At 44.6% G+C, this 18,334-nt stretch overlaps 1 protein-coding gene across 1 annotated transcript in view; it reads right to left on the bottom strand.

The window, feature by feature from the left end:
• LOC138567022 (cofilin-1-like) overlaps positions 1–18,334 on the bottom strand; it is an 84,249-nt gene that overhangs the window by 47,226 nt on the left and 18,689 nt on the right. Inside the window, exon 2 of the mRNA XM_069644832.1 lies at positions 941–1,245. Within this exon, the coding sequence (XP_069500933.1) occupies positions 941–1,245 (305 nt within the window). The remainder of the gene's footprint in view (positions 1–940; positions 1,246–18,334) is intronic.

The following is an 18,334-nucleotide window of genomic DNA, read 5'->3' on the forward strand; positions in this document are numbered from 1 at the left end:
TTGTCACGCTCTGAAACACTTGTGCACGAGCGCAATAGAAATAAAATATATCAATTAGGACAATAACGTTCTCTGACTGCACGAGTTCACAAACCTTCTCCCAGGCTGCAGCAACAGACCAAGTCTTCAGTACACTATAAAAGTCACCTGCGCTTGTAGGAGTGGATTGATGCAGGCGCATGTTAATAACCACTAGTCACATGGCAATTCCATCAACTAACCAGGTACTGCAATCTTATGATGGATCATGATTTTCAGATACCAGTATATTCCCAGTAGTTCTGCCCTTATGCCATCATTCATGCCTGCTCATGGCCTAGATCCTAAGGCACGAAAATAAATACTGCGCACAAGAGCACGGTGGATCTTTTCTGGGGGGCAAACTGGAAAGAAACAGTATCACAACCACAGGAAAGGCAGCCAGAGGTGAGGAGTGGCTGAGACCTCCCTCCCCACCACAAGGGACTGGTTACAATAGGCCAAACCTGCACAATGTTGACTTTTCTGGAATCCATAGGTTCAGCATTTTGTAACCAGCCTTACAAAGATCCCTCACGCTAGAGTAATTCCACGATATGGCCAGGTAGTTCCATTAAAGGCCTACACAGAACAACATCTGATCTTGAAGACTATGTACTCAAGTGCGGTTTCTTCAATGAACCATTTGACAAGTCCCTTGGATGCATTTAACTAATGCCATGTTCATAAAGGCTTAAATGCAAGTGGATGACCAAGTCCTTGTAAACATACAGGAAAACCCAAGCAGCTCAACAGCTGTCCACTACACGTTTTACAACAATACAGATCATATTTCCATGCATTTAGAGCAGGAAAACAAACTAATAAACTGCCCACATAACTGTGGTCTAAACTACCATTGCCAAACCAAACAGGGGGGGGGGAATAGAAATATGAAATCACCAAGATTTTATACACCTACCAGAAGAAGAAGACCAGATCCTCCCTTTTAGTTTCCTTTGTCTCATAAGTAGCATCGTAAATGGCATAACGGCAATCCTGCTTTGGAAGCATTTCAGCAAAGGATCCGTACACATCGTCAAGGTCATCACAATCGCCAACTAAAATTTCTTTCCCTTCTTCAATGATAATGTTCTTTTTGTCCTCACTCAGGCAGAATAGGATTGCCTTCTTCCTCTTCTTGATATCTTCTGGCGATGAAGCCTTCCTCACCTTCATCTCATTAAACACTTTGACGACCTCATCGGAAACAGTCACTCCGGAAGCCTGCAAAGAAAGACATTCTCATTCGTACAGCCCTCTACAATAAAACGTAACACTTCCTGTGGTACAATTTAAGACAGTCCAACACTGGAAGGGAACCTAGGCAAAACCCATTGCAAGATGTATAGCAGGTAAGCAAGTCCATTCCCATGGAGCCGCTAGTGTAAGAAAACATAACTGAAGCCTCAGGACGGACTCCCATAGCATCATTGGCAGCACCATGAGGTTTGACGTCCTTCCTAGTGCTTCCAAAAGCCTGAACCACCTAGGAAAGTTAATATGCCATGGCGCCCACTCAACGGCTATTGGTGCTGGGACATTTGGGGATTACTGCTTGAACGTTATACAATGCCAAATTAGCCATATAGAGTTTAGTTATGTTAAAGGATATTTGTACCGCGCACTATCACCACCGGAATGGTCCCCTGGCGGCTCGGAAAAAAGGGAGGGGGCGAGTTAGTGGGAGTGAGCAGGAAAAGTGCAAGATAGCGGTGATGAACTGTTGGCAGCCTCAGCAAAAACAAAGGTGATGGCTGGAATGTTTAGAATGAATCTTAACCACTGGCATTGCTCTGGGCAACCCTCCAGACCACCGTTCTTCGCCTGCCAAGTCATTACAGAAGGGGAAAGACCATATGCAAATCCGGCTTGGCCCCACCCCAAAAGGGGCAGTCCAGCCTGAACTTCTAGGCCACATCCCTTCTGCACGAGACCACAAGCATCCGCAAACATGTTTGTTGGGGCTCATCAGTAAGGAGTAGCTTAGGTCTCTAGGCCCAGCAGGCACAGGACCCACGCCTGGGCATACCCGTTCCACTCAGGGTGACAAAGCAAAAAACAAGGTGATGGCTGGAAGGTTTAGAGACCCAAGCTACTCCTCACGGATGATGCCCAACAAGGCTGAAACATGTCTGGGGATGCTTGTGGTCTCGTGCAGAAGTGATGTAACCTAGCAGTTCGGGCTGGACTGCCCCTTTTGGGGTAGGACCAAGCCTGATATGGTTTTTGGTTTCCCCCCGTCCCCGCCTTCCGTAGTGGCTTGGCTGGCTGAAAAACGGTCTGGAGGGTTGCCCAGAGCTTGGCCCGTGGTTATAATTAATTCAAACCCTTCCAGCCATCACTCTTCTGTTTTGCTGTTGGCAGCCTCAGCCTGGTGGGTCCGTTGGCTGAGCTTGGGGTGTTTTATGGTCGGTAGTCGTTGGTTTAGTGAAGTTTGGGTTGTTTGTGCGTTTAAGGCTTGTGTATGCAGAGGAATGAAATTGTTAATAGGTTTATTGATTCATGATTGCACGCTTGGTCCAGGCTTGGCAAAAAGAGTTCCCATCAATTGTCGAATTACATTTTTATCTAGATGCGATGCAGGGTAGGTTGAAGATTCCATCTAAGTGTGGCATATGCCAACATTCACACATCTAGATATCTATGCGATGCATGCTAAAGATTATTACACCTGCCTAAGGTGTAATAGTCTGATTTTGACCGTTCTCTACAGGTTAGAGAACATTGGCACTAGTTAACATTGGCTTTGCGGACCCATCAATAGAGTGGTATATAAATGCTGAGTAGCAAACATAACAGTATGTTAGTGCGTAGTGCAGGGCAACGGTGGGCTAGAATGCATGAGTGCGTGGAGCAAACATACTCGGGTACATGGAGTGGATAGGAGTGCATGGAACGGACTGGAGTGCATAGAATTGCATGACGTATATAGTATGGAATTTGGTTTGGAATGCAGAGAAAGTTTGAAAGAGCATATCACACCACCACGTTTACTCTCCTTTACATCACCACTCAACTAGAACACTAGGGGTGTCACGGTATTAGTTTTAGGACGGTACAATAACCTTTTTGCCAAATGACGGTATATCATGGTTATTGCGGTATAGCAGGTGGAGTTAACTAATCTTAACAAATATTTTCTAAAAGGTCATAAATTGTCAGATTTATCACCACAAACAAAACCAGGAACCCAGGGCCAGAATTGGGCTTTTCAACATACTTTCCACTGAAATGCCACCCCTTGCTTCCACCAAACACAAAAACACATGTGGAGAGGAGGAGGGCCGGGGGGGGAGCCCTGCTGCGACTGGCAAAGCAAACTGAATAGCTTTTCTTAAGTGGTCATTTCGGCTTTTAGCCCCCCCCCCCCCCCCCACTGGCTACTGGTGAAGATGAACATGTTGCCATCTTGATAACCTGCATGCCACAGATCAATGGAGTCTGATGGTAGTATACGCTTGTGCGCATACACAGACGCACTCTTTAGGTTACAGCCTTTAGTTTACTTGTGGGCCAAAAGGTGTTCAGTAATCACGGACATGTTACACTTGGTATGGCAGCAGGGAATACCCACAGAGATGAGTAAATTTCACACTGACTTATTATATGTAAATTCAATGATGGAACCAGGGAAATCCCCCATTGTCATGTTTAGAAAACATTATCCATTATAAATATATAAACCCCAAACCGCCAACCAAAAGTAAACCCTTTTCCTTCTTGGCACTGTATTTATTCTTCCTATTGCTAACATTGATTTTGTGTCAGGCACGTGTGGTTTATGGAATGGCATTAAAAACTGCTCAAACTGACTACTTGGCAGACGGCACATCCAACAGTGCAAGACCAAGACTGCGCAGCACTTGCGTACTGCAGCTTTCCAAATCAGATTGAAAAGCACACTGAACGGTATACCGGTATAAACAATGTGATGGTTATTATTGTTCAATTAAGTGGTTCATGGCATCTTTAACGGTATACCGTAATACCGTTACATCCCTATAGAACACAGGGATACTATGACACCATTCGGTATAACTGTTCTCATACCAACATCCGCCGCTCACTCCACATCATTCTAACTAAACACTGCTGGTTTCACACCCCCCCAGCCAGGCGTTCTCTTCAGGCCCAACGCAGCCACATCCGGTCTGGATAAATCCTGCCAGAACGAACACGTACTCTTGATCTCTCAACCACCACACCTACCGCTAAGAAGCAGCTATTACATGAACACTGCACGAGCTGCACACATACCTGGTGCTCACACGCACCTTTTGACTCCCTAGGGCGCTCAACCTACCAGCGCCTTCAGACCATACCAATGGTATATAAGGCGCTATATAAATGCAAAATAACCAAGAGTGTATTTCGGTCGGTGGTCACTAATCTCTTTAGTATGCATGTTGTAATTCTATGGCAGTCAACGTTATGGTAAGGTATAGTGGCGAGGGCTTTCTGGAGTAGTGCTTGCTCTACCCCCCCCCCCCCCCCACCGTTTTGTTGGCGTCTCTTGGCTGCAGGCTTCCTTTGCTTCCCCTGCGGACACTGGCAGACACATCTTGGAGCTGCCAGTGCAGGAGCTGCCCTTTGCCTTTGGGCTCTTAGCCAGAGGGCTGTCTTGGTTGTTAAGACCAGACAATTGGCCAATCACAGGGGAGGGCGGTCCAGGAGGTGGGCAAGGGGAAGCCGTGGAGAAAGGGATCCATACGAGGGGGTCTGGGGCTGCATGGCCACAAGGTGGCAAGAGTGGAATGGAGGGTCCCTGCAGCTCACCCGGTTGGTAATGGCATTCTCCCATGGTGAATCTGCAGGCCCAGACAGTGCAAGGCCTGATTGCCCAATCACAGGGGGGGAGAGAGGTCAGGGAGGGGGGATAGGGAAGCCGTGGAGAATGAGAAAGGGATCCATATGAGGAGGTCTGGGGCTGCATGGCCACGAGGTGGCAAGAGTGGAATGGAGGAGCCCCTACAGCTCACCTGGGGTCGTCTTGCTGGTAATACCAAACTGATGGAACTGAGCAAGATTTGGCTTTTTTTTCCTTAACACATCCAGTTGTTGAAGAGCTCCCGTTTGTCCCAGAGAAACCCCGGTTTGTTAAAGTGTTGGACCGCTAACCAACCAGCAGTCAAGGTATGGGTAGACGTGGTGGCTCTGTTTTCTGAGAAAAGTTGCCACTGGTGCGAGGCACTTGGAATGTCCTGTGGGCTGATTGAGGACGAATGAAGTACTCGAAACAGGTAGTGATTTTCGCCAACCTTGTATCCGAGATGCTTTCGGTGTCTTGATGTAGCGAGATGTGGAAGTAAATGTCCTTGAGGTCCAACGCTGCTAGATATTCTTGTGGTTGTACCGCCTTTATGACATCTTGTGTGACAATCTTGAACTTTTGCTTTAATGTTTGTTTAGCTTTCGCAAGTCAGGATTGGATGCCACTTCCCGTCCAGTTTCTGAACGAAGTACACTCCCTTTCACTTTGAAGAATGAGGCGTTTCAATTGGCGTTTCTGTAACATTTGACTCACTTCCCGTTGTAAAATTGGAAGGTGCGGATGCAATACTTACAGCGTCTATGTGCACTTTAATTCCAACAATCTAGCACCCATCTGTGTTTTGCAATTGTTTGCCACGTGGAGATCATATGCCACATTTCCTCGCACGGTTGATCAGTGTTTGAGCTGTCCCTGTGATCCTTCCCATTGCACTGTTTGGACTGGTAGTTTCTCTTGTATCCCTGTGATTAGTATCCCTATTCATTCATTTTACTAGACAGTTGGCAGAGTCTAGTTCTGCTCTCCCACCACCCCCTCCAGTCTCTACTCTGGGGATGCTGAAATTAACTAGTAAAAAATGTTTGACCCAAAGAGGGTTATACCAAACATTAATTAATCCAATGAATTTATATATGTTCATATGACTTGGCATTGAGGAGGGTTATATCACTGAATTTATTAGCAATTCTATGTTATTTTGTCTTGGCTTATCTTGGTTTTGATAAGTGTTGTATTATATCTTGCTTCTTCACCAAGCTAAGGTGGTCGGATTATGTTTGTTGTGTAAAGTTCAAAGATCAAAGGTTAGCTCAGGGTTTGAGGCATATTAACCCAAGAAACAGGTATTTTGGCAAATACTGTGGGGGCATCACACCTGGAACCTCTGCCTAAACCAGACATGAGCTCCCCAACTTTATTATCCACCAGATTTATGCATGTGCGCAACATGGCCACTGATGTGGCATTAAGATGCAGATTATTAAAATACAGCGAAATACTGTACCTAGACTGAATTATCTGGGGAAAGGCAAGGTCAAATTACCTTCAGTACACTATGGGGTAGAGGCAAAGGTCAAATTACCTTCAGTACACTATGGGGTAGAGGCAGATGGCAGCCTGAACAGAAGGACCGACCACCCCACTACATTTAGGTACCTTCAGAAGCCCAGTGGAGGATCCAAGATAGCAGTTAAGAACATTTGGGATAATTGGCTTTTTGGGCCAAACAAAGGGCCCTGAATTCTATGAGCTATGTTACCGGAAGCCAGTGTAACTTACTCAAATGCCCAAGAGCTGTGCTCAAACAGTTTAAGTTGAAAAGGAATGCTGACCGCTCAATTCTGAATGATCTGCATATTGATTAAGCCCAAAACTGTATAGCAATAGTTTAAACGACACAAACCTGCATCAGTTGCACCTTTGCAAGAAAGGCAAAGCAATCAAGAAATCTCAGGTTTGCTTATCTGTGTGGATATGGACATGTCTGAATCCAACCAGAGGCCTAGGTTGCAGTGTGAGGCAGAGGAGACTGAACATTGCCCTAGTGAGGTCATCCAATGAGTCTTGCAAACTGTGCTTTATGAACAGGGAACAGTCAGTGGAATAAATAAATAAATGCTAATTAAAAAGCAGATTATGTCCAAGCAAACTAGTCCTGCCCATTGGATTAGGACAGCCATGGGTCTCATACATAAATTGAGGTGTATTCAAAGAGGTAGTTTTGAGAGGAGAACGGCAGTAGTGACAAATTGTGCTCGATTTATAAGATTCCTGCCATCTCCAGGCACTGCGTCCGATACCCAGACTGGATAGCCTTTCCAACAGGGTATTGTGGTCAATGGTGTCCCATAGCGGTCAAGGCACCCGATTATCCAGTGTACACCCAACATCTGTGATCGTCCAAACCTGCCACAAACAAATTCTGTGTTGTGGCACAGACAAAACCTGCCTTGACATTGTCCAACCATGTTGCAGCTGAGAGGTTACCTCTATACAAAAGCTAAAAAACTAAGGCAGTCATTTGTAGAGTCACTAGGATCTAGTGTGGCTTTCTTCAGGAGTGGGGTCACTATAGCAAGCTTGAGACAGTGGAATTATCCTAGAGAAGAGGCTGTGCCAGAGATCGAGAAGTTTCCCCAACAGGCCATGCAGTTGAGACGGGTGGTCCGCCTTTTATGATCTGACAGAAGGGTAGACTAAACCTTTCATAAACCATACTGAACAGGGGTTCAAGAGTTGACCCTGTATTTGTTTTTACAAGGAGTTGGTTAAAAAATGGAGGTAAACGAAGAGGCAAAGATTTATTCAGACTCTGCTCTCACTGGGCTCTTTGATGGGATTGAGCCGATTCCTGATCTTCAAATGCCTGTGCATGCCCTCAAATCTTTGGGAGGGAAGGCACGTGCTTGCATTTCAATCAAATTTAATCGGTGAACAGAGTTCCCTGGTGGTTCTACTTGACCGGGCAGGCATCTCCAGGAAATCTTTGTGGAAAGGTGCTGCAGTCCATGAAGCCTCTACGTGGCAGCAGTTTTAATGATATAATCTTTCAACAACGTAAGTCAAAGCTTCTCACAATAGTTTAACCATTACACCATGTTACAGGCTTAATTATTAAGGGTTTAAACCAGAGGAGTGCCACCTACTGATGAACCATGCACACCATTCTTTGGAAGTGTTGCATGCTTTACACTGATATTTTTTTGTTTCTCAACTATGAGCATACCATTTGCCGATGGTCTCAGCATTTGTGGTAGTGAATTTTCTGTTTATGTACTGTTTGCTTCATGCTTGAACTAACGTGTGCTGCAATTTAAAACCAATTCATGTGCAGAAATTGTTGCAGTGATATGGACAGCATTTTTATCCATCAAGATTGTGCATGCTACCAAAGTTGTGTAGAGTTGTAAATGCATGGTGCCAATACCCAACCCATTTTCACTCATTGCATCAGTAGAGCAAGAGGGAACAATAGAGCACACATTTGAGATCGTTACTGTAGCCACTCAGGATGGACCCCTTTGCTTATATTCGAGTATCTACATGCATCATGATCACTGCCACCCTACCATAACCAGCCACACCCATCACCACAAGCAAATATTCGTGTGATCCTTTGATATGGTAGCCCTTGTGGCCAGAGAAGCTCAGACCTGAGCCGTCAATCAACCTTGGTAACTAGCCACCTGCCCACAGGACCACCAATACCATCTACATCTCACTAAGGGACTGTTGCCAAGTGATTGTTCCCAGCTGCTGTCAAAAACAGTAATAATCTAGTGCCTTTTCCACTGTGGCTATATATTTTAAACACTATCAGACCTGCACAGCTGTATGCTCTACAGCTGTAGGCCCAGGAGTATGCCCTTATTTGGAAGGCCATGATGGCCCATTTGGGGCAATACTGTTCTGAATTATAATACTTCGCCAACAGGAACATACAGTAACAGTTTAAATGTAGTTTTGGTGGCATTAAAACAAGACACTGGATCTTTCCCTAGCATGTGGTGGACGCAAATGGCAGAAAAATGTAAATCATGGGAAAAAGTATACGTGGTGCCACTTGAAATTTAATGCAATGCAAACATGCTTTGTGATAATGGGTGCACATCTAAAAATTGTAGAATTTTAGGTGAAGCAGCTCCCACTAGAAATGGCAAATTAAAATGGCGTTCAATATCATACAAACTTGGGAGTTGAATGTAATGCTCTACTTGAAATATGTAATCTGCCTGTGATTTTCAAAGTGCCACAACTGTAAAAATGTACAATTTAATTAACTGTGGGATGGCATAGGCGTTTTAAGCACACATCATAAAACTGAGGTCATGTACTTGAAGGCCAAATGGTTGACAGGAAGGCAGCAACAGTAAACCCTGACCAATCCAGTTAGAGGCATGCCAAGCCAAAGGTCTGCCCACATCACAAGTCCTGTGATGTCACGCGCCTCAAAAAGAATAAGCTCAGAGACAAAGGACTCTTCTGAATTTTCCAGCACCTGTGTATCCAGATATTCCATATTCATCCTGCAAGACTTCAGATTCCACAGCCAGGCCAGAGAATAGCTGACCCTATCCAGGCAGGACAATTGATCCAGAAAATCTGTACTAAAAATTTGAATAACTCAGGGAGAAAGGGGAAAGGTGGCTAGATCTTCATTGGATTATCCAGTGCCGCCCGCTCCATCCAGCTGAGCTGCTGCTGTGCCGAGACCTTTGCCCAACTGTTTTCTTCCAGGAGATACTGCTGCTCTAACCAGTGACCAGATATTGCCTCGCTGTCCAGAAACTCGGCCAGCTGTCCAAAATACTGCATTCAAGTGCTGGTATTTTCCTTACCCAACAACCACAAACTGCATCATTTGCAGTGTTACCTTGTATGAGGTCCAATCCCATAACTGCCTTAACAGAACTGTCAGAATCCTCTGTGCATCCGGTCCTTGATCTCTAGCGCCATTCTTCCACTCATTACTATTTTGATTAATTAAATCAATGCTCCCTAAAAGGCACACTGCATGAAGGGGTTACAACTGCAGCTTAACCCTTCTATTCAGGGGTGGAATTTCTCTTTTCTAGCCACTAAAATCTAGTTTAAGTGAAACTGGTCCATTCCTTTCCATACCAATCTGTCAACTGCTTATTTTTAAAACCGAATTTCCTTTCCCATTGAGAATCTCATCCTGTCAGTAAGTGAAGAGTCACTCTTTCACCTTTCATATTTCATTTATAGACTTTAGTTTTGTAAAAGAAAAACAAACTTTGTCATTCCCATTCCCAAACCCAGGTCCTCCTGCATTTCGCATCCAAGGTTGTGCGGACAAGGGTCGTTTTTCTGCAGATTCTGGGACTGTGCCATTTGGTAGTTCCAATGTTATCGGTGGATGTGGTAATATGTCCATAAAGTTAATCACACCACAGGTTAACTGTACATTTGTCCCCATAATCAGGTGGCTCCACCATTAAACCACGTTACCATTTTTCAGGGTGTAACATTCTAGGTGCAAGGACCGTTGTCAGGCGATCTGCAGACATTTAATTATCAGGTGTTTAGTAGATTGTCTTTGACAGAAACGACATGCGCCTTACTTCGTCGCGGGATCTTTTATTTTCATCAGCCGCTCCTTTGTATTGTAGAGATTGAGGCATAGTCTTAAGAACTGGTTCCGAAGATAATTTGAAGGAAATGTTGCCAGTTACTTGGCAGTACATCCATTTTGGCGAGCATAAGCCTAAATCTAATGCCGAGGCTGATGCGGTACGTTCTGCATTTGTGATCCACTTCCATTGTTTGGATTTTTCTTTTGTCAATTGTGGTATCTTTATGACCAGAGACAATTTTATATCTGCCTCGTTCAGAATGGCTAGTAATTTCTCTTCCCAACTATTAGTGAGGCAGTTGTGTCATGATTTTTATTCGCTAGAATGGAGTATGATTTTGATACTGGAGATATGAAGTACTATTTATTTCCACAATACAGTAGTAAGTAAAGATACAAGACCCAATTCGTGCCTCAATGCTACCATTGAGATACATTGTGGAAGATGGAGAACCTTGCGCCAAAAACTACCCTCTAATTGTGACCAGAAACTTCCACTGATATTCCACCGTTTCACCGCCGGGGTCACTTTGTCGGTAAAAGGTCATTAATGGTTGGAGGGAAAATTTTCCATGGTTTGTGTGCAGTTTGTCCTTGCAAAGCAAACATTCGCATACGACATTGGACATCATTGGTCCAACTCCATTCTCTGATCGAGATATTAAAGGAGACACCCAATTATCGAAATGCGTCCGTTTTGGTCAGTGACTCGTTGTCTAGTTTCCAGTTGAGTCGCTTTTTTCAATTTGGTTGTGTGTCCTAGAACCATCATCACATTTATAGTTAAGTGATTTGCCATTAGATAGGTCTCTAGTCTTTGTAAGCCTATTTCTGTGCTATCAAGCAGCACTAGATCTGCGTATATTATATGGCTTACATGGGTCCCATTTACTTTGGGGGGAAAGCACCGTGTTTGTGTGAGTGCCTCAGGTAAGTCGGCTATGAAAAGTTTAAACATGGCTGCAAGAGGGCAACCCTGTTTTACACCTTTTGTGGTTTTTATGTCATCTGATAGCTCACCTACAGCATTTAGGCGGATGCTAGTGTTAGCGTGGAGTGCCATCAGCGGGGATAGTAACTTGTTACCCCAGGTCTTCAATTTCTGCCACAGAAGCTTCCGATTGATGCTGTCGAAGGCTTGTTTTAAGTTGATGAATGCCAGAAACACTGTTTTATTGCTTCTAATTTGACCAGATTTAATAGCAGCAGGTTGAGTTCCACACCAACTCCTTTTGTAAATCCAGTTTGTCTCACATCGTAGATCTTGTTTTCTGCCCATAGAGATTTTTCTTTGCAGGAAAGTGGCAAATATCTTTCCCATAGTGTCTAGCAACGCTATGGGCCAATAATTTGCAGGGTCATCACGGTTGCCTCTTGAACACCGGGACAACAATCGCATTAGTCCACGAATCATGGATCTTTGATGTTAGGGCAATTTGGTCGAATAAAGCTTTAATAAATTGTGCCCAGTTATCTTTATTTGCTTTTAGCATATTAGAGATCCCATCGAGGCCTGCAGCTCGAGAAGACTTCAACTTTTGAATTGCCTTTTTAATTTCAGAAACGGATTCGATGACGTCCCATTTGCGCTCTTCTAGTGTAGAATTTGGGAGTGTCAGCGTAGTCGTAAATACCACATTATGTTTCGCCCAGGTCGTTGCGTTCACTCCATTCGCTTGTGTTTGATTTAAAACGGCCGTCATTTATGATTTTCAATATATTTGAACTGTCTTTTTGAATCAGTAAGCGCAACATTATTTCGGCTTGTTCTTGGCTACGTATGATGTTGAAGGACTTAGCCAATTACGATAACGTTGTCGCCTCGTGGCTATTAGCAACGTTAGATTGTTGCCACCAGCTTTCTTTAGGTTTTTCAGATTTTTGATAGTGATTTTTTTTGCTTTATGTCTCAGGGCTAAACAGATGGGTGTAATATCTGGGCGTCATCTTATTTGTGTTTGTAAACGGTTTTAATAGAGACATATTCTGCATGTGCCCCGAGGGAACATGTGTGAATAAAGTCTGCTGTCAATTTATCGATCAGCTTGCTGTTTTTCCACAGTCGATTAGGAGTATTATTAATGTCCAATTGCTCAGTATAGCCTGATATGATATATGATATAGCATTTGTAACGCGCCTATACACAGGTGTTTCAAGGCGCGACGAGGCAGGGAGAGGGGGGAACAAGGGGAAGAAACAACGATCCTACTAGGCCAGGTGTCATTCAGACCGCGCAAGTGCAGGGGTAGGGGGAAGGGGAAGGGAAAAAGTGCAAGGGGGAGGGGGGAAGTGCAGTACAAATAAGTAGAATAGAAATAAATAGGGCCAGCTGGTGGCAAGTGCAAGGTAAGTGCAGACAAGTGCTGGGTGGGGGGGCTGTAGGGATACAGAGACAGTCCCGCAGTGCAGGGGTTGCCAGGGAGGCAGTGCAAGTGAAGAGTGACTGGGCCCAAGACCGAGGTCGGTAAGAGTGGCCCAGTTGCAGAATCAGTGCAGTTTAGGTGAAGAATTTAGCAGGGGAGAGGGAGAGAAAGCAGAAGTGAAGAGGAAGGTTTTGAGGTGCTTCCGGAACCGGAGATGGTTCTCCTCAGGTTTCAGGGAGGCAGGAAGGCTGTTCCAGAGGGAGGCCCCTGCCGCGGAGAGAGATCTACCCCCAGCTCGTTGCTTCGAGAAGCGGCTGACCCTGAGGGAGTTGGAGACGGATGAGCGTAGGGCTCGGGAAGGAAGATATTTAGGAAGAGAGTTGAAGGTATTTAGGCCCCAGGCCCCAGAAGGCCTTGTGGACAATGCAGAGGGTTTTGAACTTAATCCTCGCAGCCACTGGGAGCCAGTGTAGAGATTTCAGTCCTGGAGAGATACGGTCCCTGGGCTTGAGGCCAAGGACAAGTCTCGCAGTTCTGTTCTGGATGAGTTGCAGAGGGCGGAGAGTGGAGGCAGGCAGATTAAGATAGAGGCTGTTACAGTAGTCCAGCTTTGAGAGAACCAGGGCTCGGGAGACAGTGAGCTTCTGGGGGAAGGAGAGGAAGGGAAGAATACCTCTGAGGAGGTGCAGCTGGTAATCTGACTTGACGTCAGATATGAGGAGAGAAGGAGAGTGTGGAGTCGAAGATGACCAAGGTTTTTTGCCTTGCAGGTAGGAGCAGGAAGAGGGCCAAGAGAGGCCGGCCAGAGAGCTGCAGGGAAGGAGGGAGTGGGTGTGCCGATGAGTAGGATCTCAGTCTTACTAGCATTAAGGCAGAGGTCATTGGCAGCACACCATTCCTGGATAGCAGACAGTCAGAGATGAGGGAGGGAGAGGAGGAGGAGGAGGCCGAGGGTAGCCTGAAAATGAGCTGGGTATCGTCCGCATAGCACTGAAAGCTTGATTTTTATACTGGATCTGCCACGATAGAATGAGTGCGTCGTGGTCACTTATTGTGGATAATTTCACATGTAAATCTAAGATAAGGGCATGTAAGTTTTCAGAGACCCAGATGTAATCTGTTTTCTTTATATCTCCCCGATGCCACGTTGCGGCTGCAGGGATGTCGCCTCTGGTACATCCATTTAGCATTGAGCAATTACGTGTTGTTAATTCATAGGCCCATTTGGTGCCTCGATCAGAGACTTCCGTGGGAATTTGATGCATGACATTTGTTGTTGAACCAGGTGTAGTTTAAGTCACCACAGAACAAAATAAATGGCTCGACGAAGCATAACAGCCATCTATTTGCACAGTTGCAGACGCTAGGTATTCTACATCTGAAATCATTGCTGGGTTCCAATAAGTAGAAGATTTTTGTCGATTTCCCAGCTGATCATATGTTGATGATTGAAGAGTAATCGCCTGTACAACTAGGTTAGGATTTTGAATTCCAATCACTTCCCAGCCTGAGGAGTTTTTTTATCATTAACAATAGGCCAGAGAAGGACGTCCGAATTGATTTTTGCCGGCCACATTTAAGTAATTTGTGTAGCCGTTGCATGAAGGGGTCTCCCGAAACCAAGTTTCTTGGAGACAGATAAACACACTTGTGATTTCCCTTCTCGAAACAAATGAGCGAAACCTTGTGTGTTCCATGATGTTAATAGTTGGGTCATGCATCATGACCCTGCGTCATCCTATACATTTCTCCTTTGGCTGTTTCTTTTGGATGCGTCGACTGTTTAAGTTGTTTCCACAACTTTTAGCGTTGTTGGACGTTGAGTGACGACATTTTTCGTTAGTCGAGTCACAAGAAGGTTGGTACTCATCTGAACTGTTAGATTAAAGCCAAAGAACAACAAATCATCTTTTGCATCTAATAGTGGTCTTGCTACGGTCTTTGACCTCATATGCAAGATTACCTACCCAATCAGATCTTGACTCGGTTTTGTATTCCACTATTCCAATGTCATCTGATCGAATATTTCGTAGTGCAGGTACATAATGCAACAGTCTCACGACATTAGCTCTGTTTAGGTTTACTTCATTTTTATCCTCCAAGATGTTTTCAAGTTTCAATTTGCACCAACTTCCATTCACTGAAACATGCCACACAGATCTGATTTGGTTGCTTTTGTTTGTGCGTTCGTGTATTTTGGATTGAGTTTCAGTACAGACTTTTTGGGCACTCCATGACATCCGCTTCGTGTGTCCGACCGGTCGTTATTAGGGACGAGTTCTTTTTCACGTCCCAAGGACCGTAATCTAGTTCCGACGGATAGCGTTCGTTCAGCACAGACTTGACAATGAACGTTTGTTTTGCACTCTCAGCACGTTTCATTGTCAAATCAACACCTACATGTGATTCACCTTCTTGGTCTTCATTTTCTACAGTATATGTAGATAAATCGCACAGATTAAGTGATTCGTTTGTGGACAGGTCAACTAATGGGCTGATCTCATCTCGCCCACGTTTTGTGGCCTTCCTCAGATTGCCAGCATCATCATCTGATAGTGTTTTGCAATCCTGGCTGTTTATGCAATCCTAGCTGTTTAGACAATGTTTTTTTTTTTTTTTACATCAAGGCGTGGAGGCGTAGTCAAATTTATACATTTTTTCGCATCATTTGTTCATGGGCGTTTTGATGCCGGGCCCTTCCAAGGTTTTCACAATTTCAGATTGTTTAGCCTTCAGCATTGCTACAGTCTTTCAATTTTATTGTTTTTTCTGTACCAGAAAATATATAAAGAGATGTTTTTCCTGCTGCCATTTCTCTGTTTAAAAGAGCAGTCTGTGGCATTGACCTAGTCATTGGACGATGTGCTCAGTTGTGCAGAAGGTGCCTCATTATTTGCCATTGTGTTAGTTCGGACATCAGTGTGTATAGGAGGAGCTCACTCTTGTTCTTACTTTATTAAACGTCGTTGCTTCAGGGATCAAGGCAGTCGCATGAACCTTGTTTTTGTTGATCGTACTAATATTTTCCATGCCATTGATCTCTTCAGCTGCTTTTAACTCTGTTGCATTGAATGGCAACAGAAGATCATCAAGTCTAGCGTTGTGCGGTATATTCGTTGCCTGGACAGTGTTGTGTTGGTTGCAGATGCAAGGCTCTCATTGTGATTCCTTGCGGCAGTAAAGCAACATTGTGTCTAATGCATAGAGCCTCGGCAAGGTCTACTTTTTCATGAGCCTCCCTTTGTTATTTCATTTAGGCGAGAATGCCATTGGCATGTGGATGCAGCTTAGTTGTTCATTGCATTTTTCCATTAAGGTCAATTTGTTATTCATCAGTGACATTGAATTTTGATCTCGCACTGTGTCATTTAATGCCTCATACAGTTTCATAAACGGCATTAGCGCAATTGATGTCGCTGCTAGAACATTGTGAATCTGGATGCCGGCTGCAATGGAGAGGTTCTCTTTTGTGGTTATGGGGTTGTCCTCTGAAATACCACATCCTGACAGATTGTATTCAACTTGACCCGTAATTTCATTAGGATTTTCCTTTTCCGTTCTTAGGTTGCAAGAACTTTTTTGCTGGGAACCTTCTGACAGATCTAGGTTACGCACTCCCACTGTAGTAGCAGGATCATGCGAGGCAGCTGCTTTATAAGTTAGGTGGTTTGTTTCTTTCAGCTGTGTGCTTGCTTTTCGGGCTGGTATTCCTCCCTTATCATGTTTGTTAGAAAAGCTGTCGTTTAGACGTTCGCACTTGAGGTTAAAGTCCGCTTTTAAACTGGCAGTCAACCGTGCTTCACGTGCAGCGACTTCGAGTCGATGGAGTGCATACATCGGTGTCAGGAGAGGTCTGAGAGGGCGCTGCGTTCTTTTTGTCCCATGCATTGGGCATTCGTGGATCTTCTCGCACTGGCGCCTGAATATCCGACATTATTGGATAGGGAGCGTGGTGACTTTAATTTCGAAGAATTTGACTGCTTTGGCATCGTGTGCGTCGAGCAAAGTATCGATTAGCTTAATAATTTTCAGGCTTTCCTGTGTATTGGTGGGTCCTTGCTGCACAACTTTTATTTATTTATATTTTTTTTTTTAATCGATGTATGAAGATGTTTAGAACTTGTTTGCAATGAAGGCGAGTTCAGCGTTCCGACTGATGGCGACCACATTGCCAGTAGGTCGGCATCAGTTATATCAAACAAGAATGTTTCTGATGCATCCAAGTATACAGTAGGTGGGGCAGCTGCACGCTGTTACTCGCGAAATCTTCTGAGATAGTTTGGGAGTGATTTGCTACTTCACACATTTAAGTGTTCAGTTTTTCTCGTTAGTGAAGGTTCAGAAATTAAACATTGTTCAGGAATCTGCTTCAAAGATGATTGGGACAAGGTATTTCTATTTGGCTGGTGAATAGTATCAACCGCTGCCGCCAAGACCGCGGTCTCTGAAGAGTCTGCAGTAGACTTGGCAGACTCAGACTCAAGCGTGAAAACCAAGACGGTACAAGACCGCTCAACAGACCCATTTGGCAGCGAAGAAACTAGAGTTACAAAGGCGTTTGCATTTGCAAGTGAGGCGTCACCGTGCGGCGGCGCATTAACAATGCATAGCTCGCTTACCTTGGCTTTTCCTGATTTAGAGTGCTGCCTCCTCAACTGTAGTAAGCGATTTCTGGTCTGTGCTCCGACGCCTGTTTGCACTGCCTCAGTCTCCCTCAAGCAATGCCATTATCTGAACCGACAAGAGGGTGGTCTGCCAGACTCCACGCCACGCGCGGTAGATTGATATAGATGTAGAAAGAGGACTAGAACTGACTAGAACTCTGTAGCTGCAGCTCGTCAGCAACGACCAACAAGCAGAGTTCGGGGTTGACTGGACTCACCTTCATATTAGCCCTATGATGTGCATCCGTCACTCAGCATAAAACACATTGAGTGTCTATTTCACCCGTTTTGACATTTACACCTGTGAAAGTAAAACACTGCAATTTCTATGCGTTCAATTTGACTGCACTGTGTTTTCACTTCAAAGTACGCCTGTTGGTACTTTGCCATTTACCAAATTTCCTCAACCACAAAATTCTGAGTGCTATTTTATGCAATTGCAAAGGTTTACTTGCCTCACATTTCGTGGGGGGAACGACAGATTTTAATCCTGTTTGCTGCCAACTATACCCAACTTCTTGCTACTCTTTATCCACCAAAAATTCAGTGGTGGCCAGGGGTATTTGTAAAAGGGGGTATGAGACGGGTTGAGTGCCCTCTCAACCTGAATCCTTAAAGTGCAAGTAGTATCAAGAGTCCCAGTCTGGTGTGTGACGCCCGATTAGAATCCTTAAAATGGAACTCGTGCTGGGGATTGGGAAAGTGTTGCCACCTGAGACAGCTTAACACAGCAGGCCAACCATAAAGGTAGTGATACTTTGTGTGGTTAGAAAACTGTTACACGTTAGAAGGCACCTCCCCAAAACATGGACCCCAAGTATCAGGCCTGTGTGTAAAGAGAACGTAAAAGCAACCCACAACAAAAAACAGGATACAGGTTACCATTATATAAATAAATACTCTCCATAATGACCATGG

The sequence above is a fragment of the Ambystoma mexicanum genome, chromosome 2p (genome assembly GCF_040938575.1).
Source record: "Ambystoma mexicanum isolate Mex_15411 chromosome 2p, UKY_AmexF1_1, whole genome shotgun sequence".
Lineage (NCBI taxonomy): Eukaryota > Metazoa > Chordata > Amphibia > Caudata > Ambystomatidae > Ambystoma > Ambystoma mexicanum.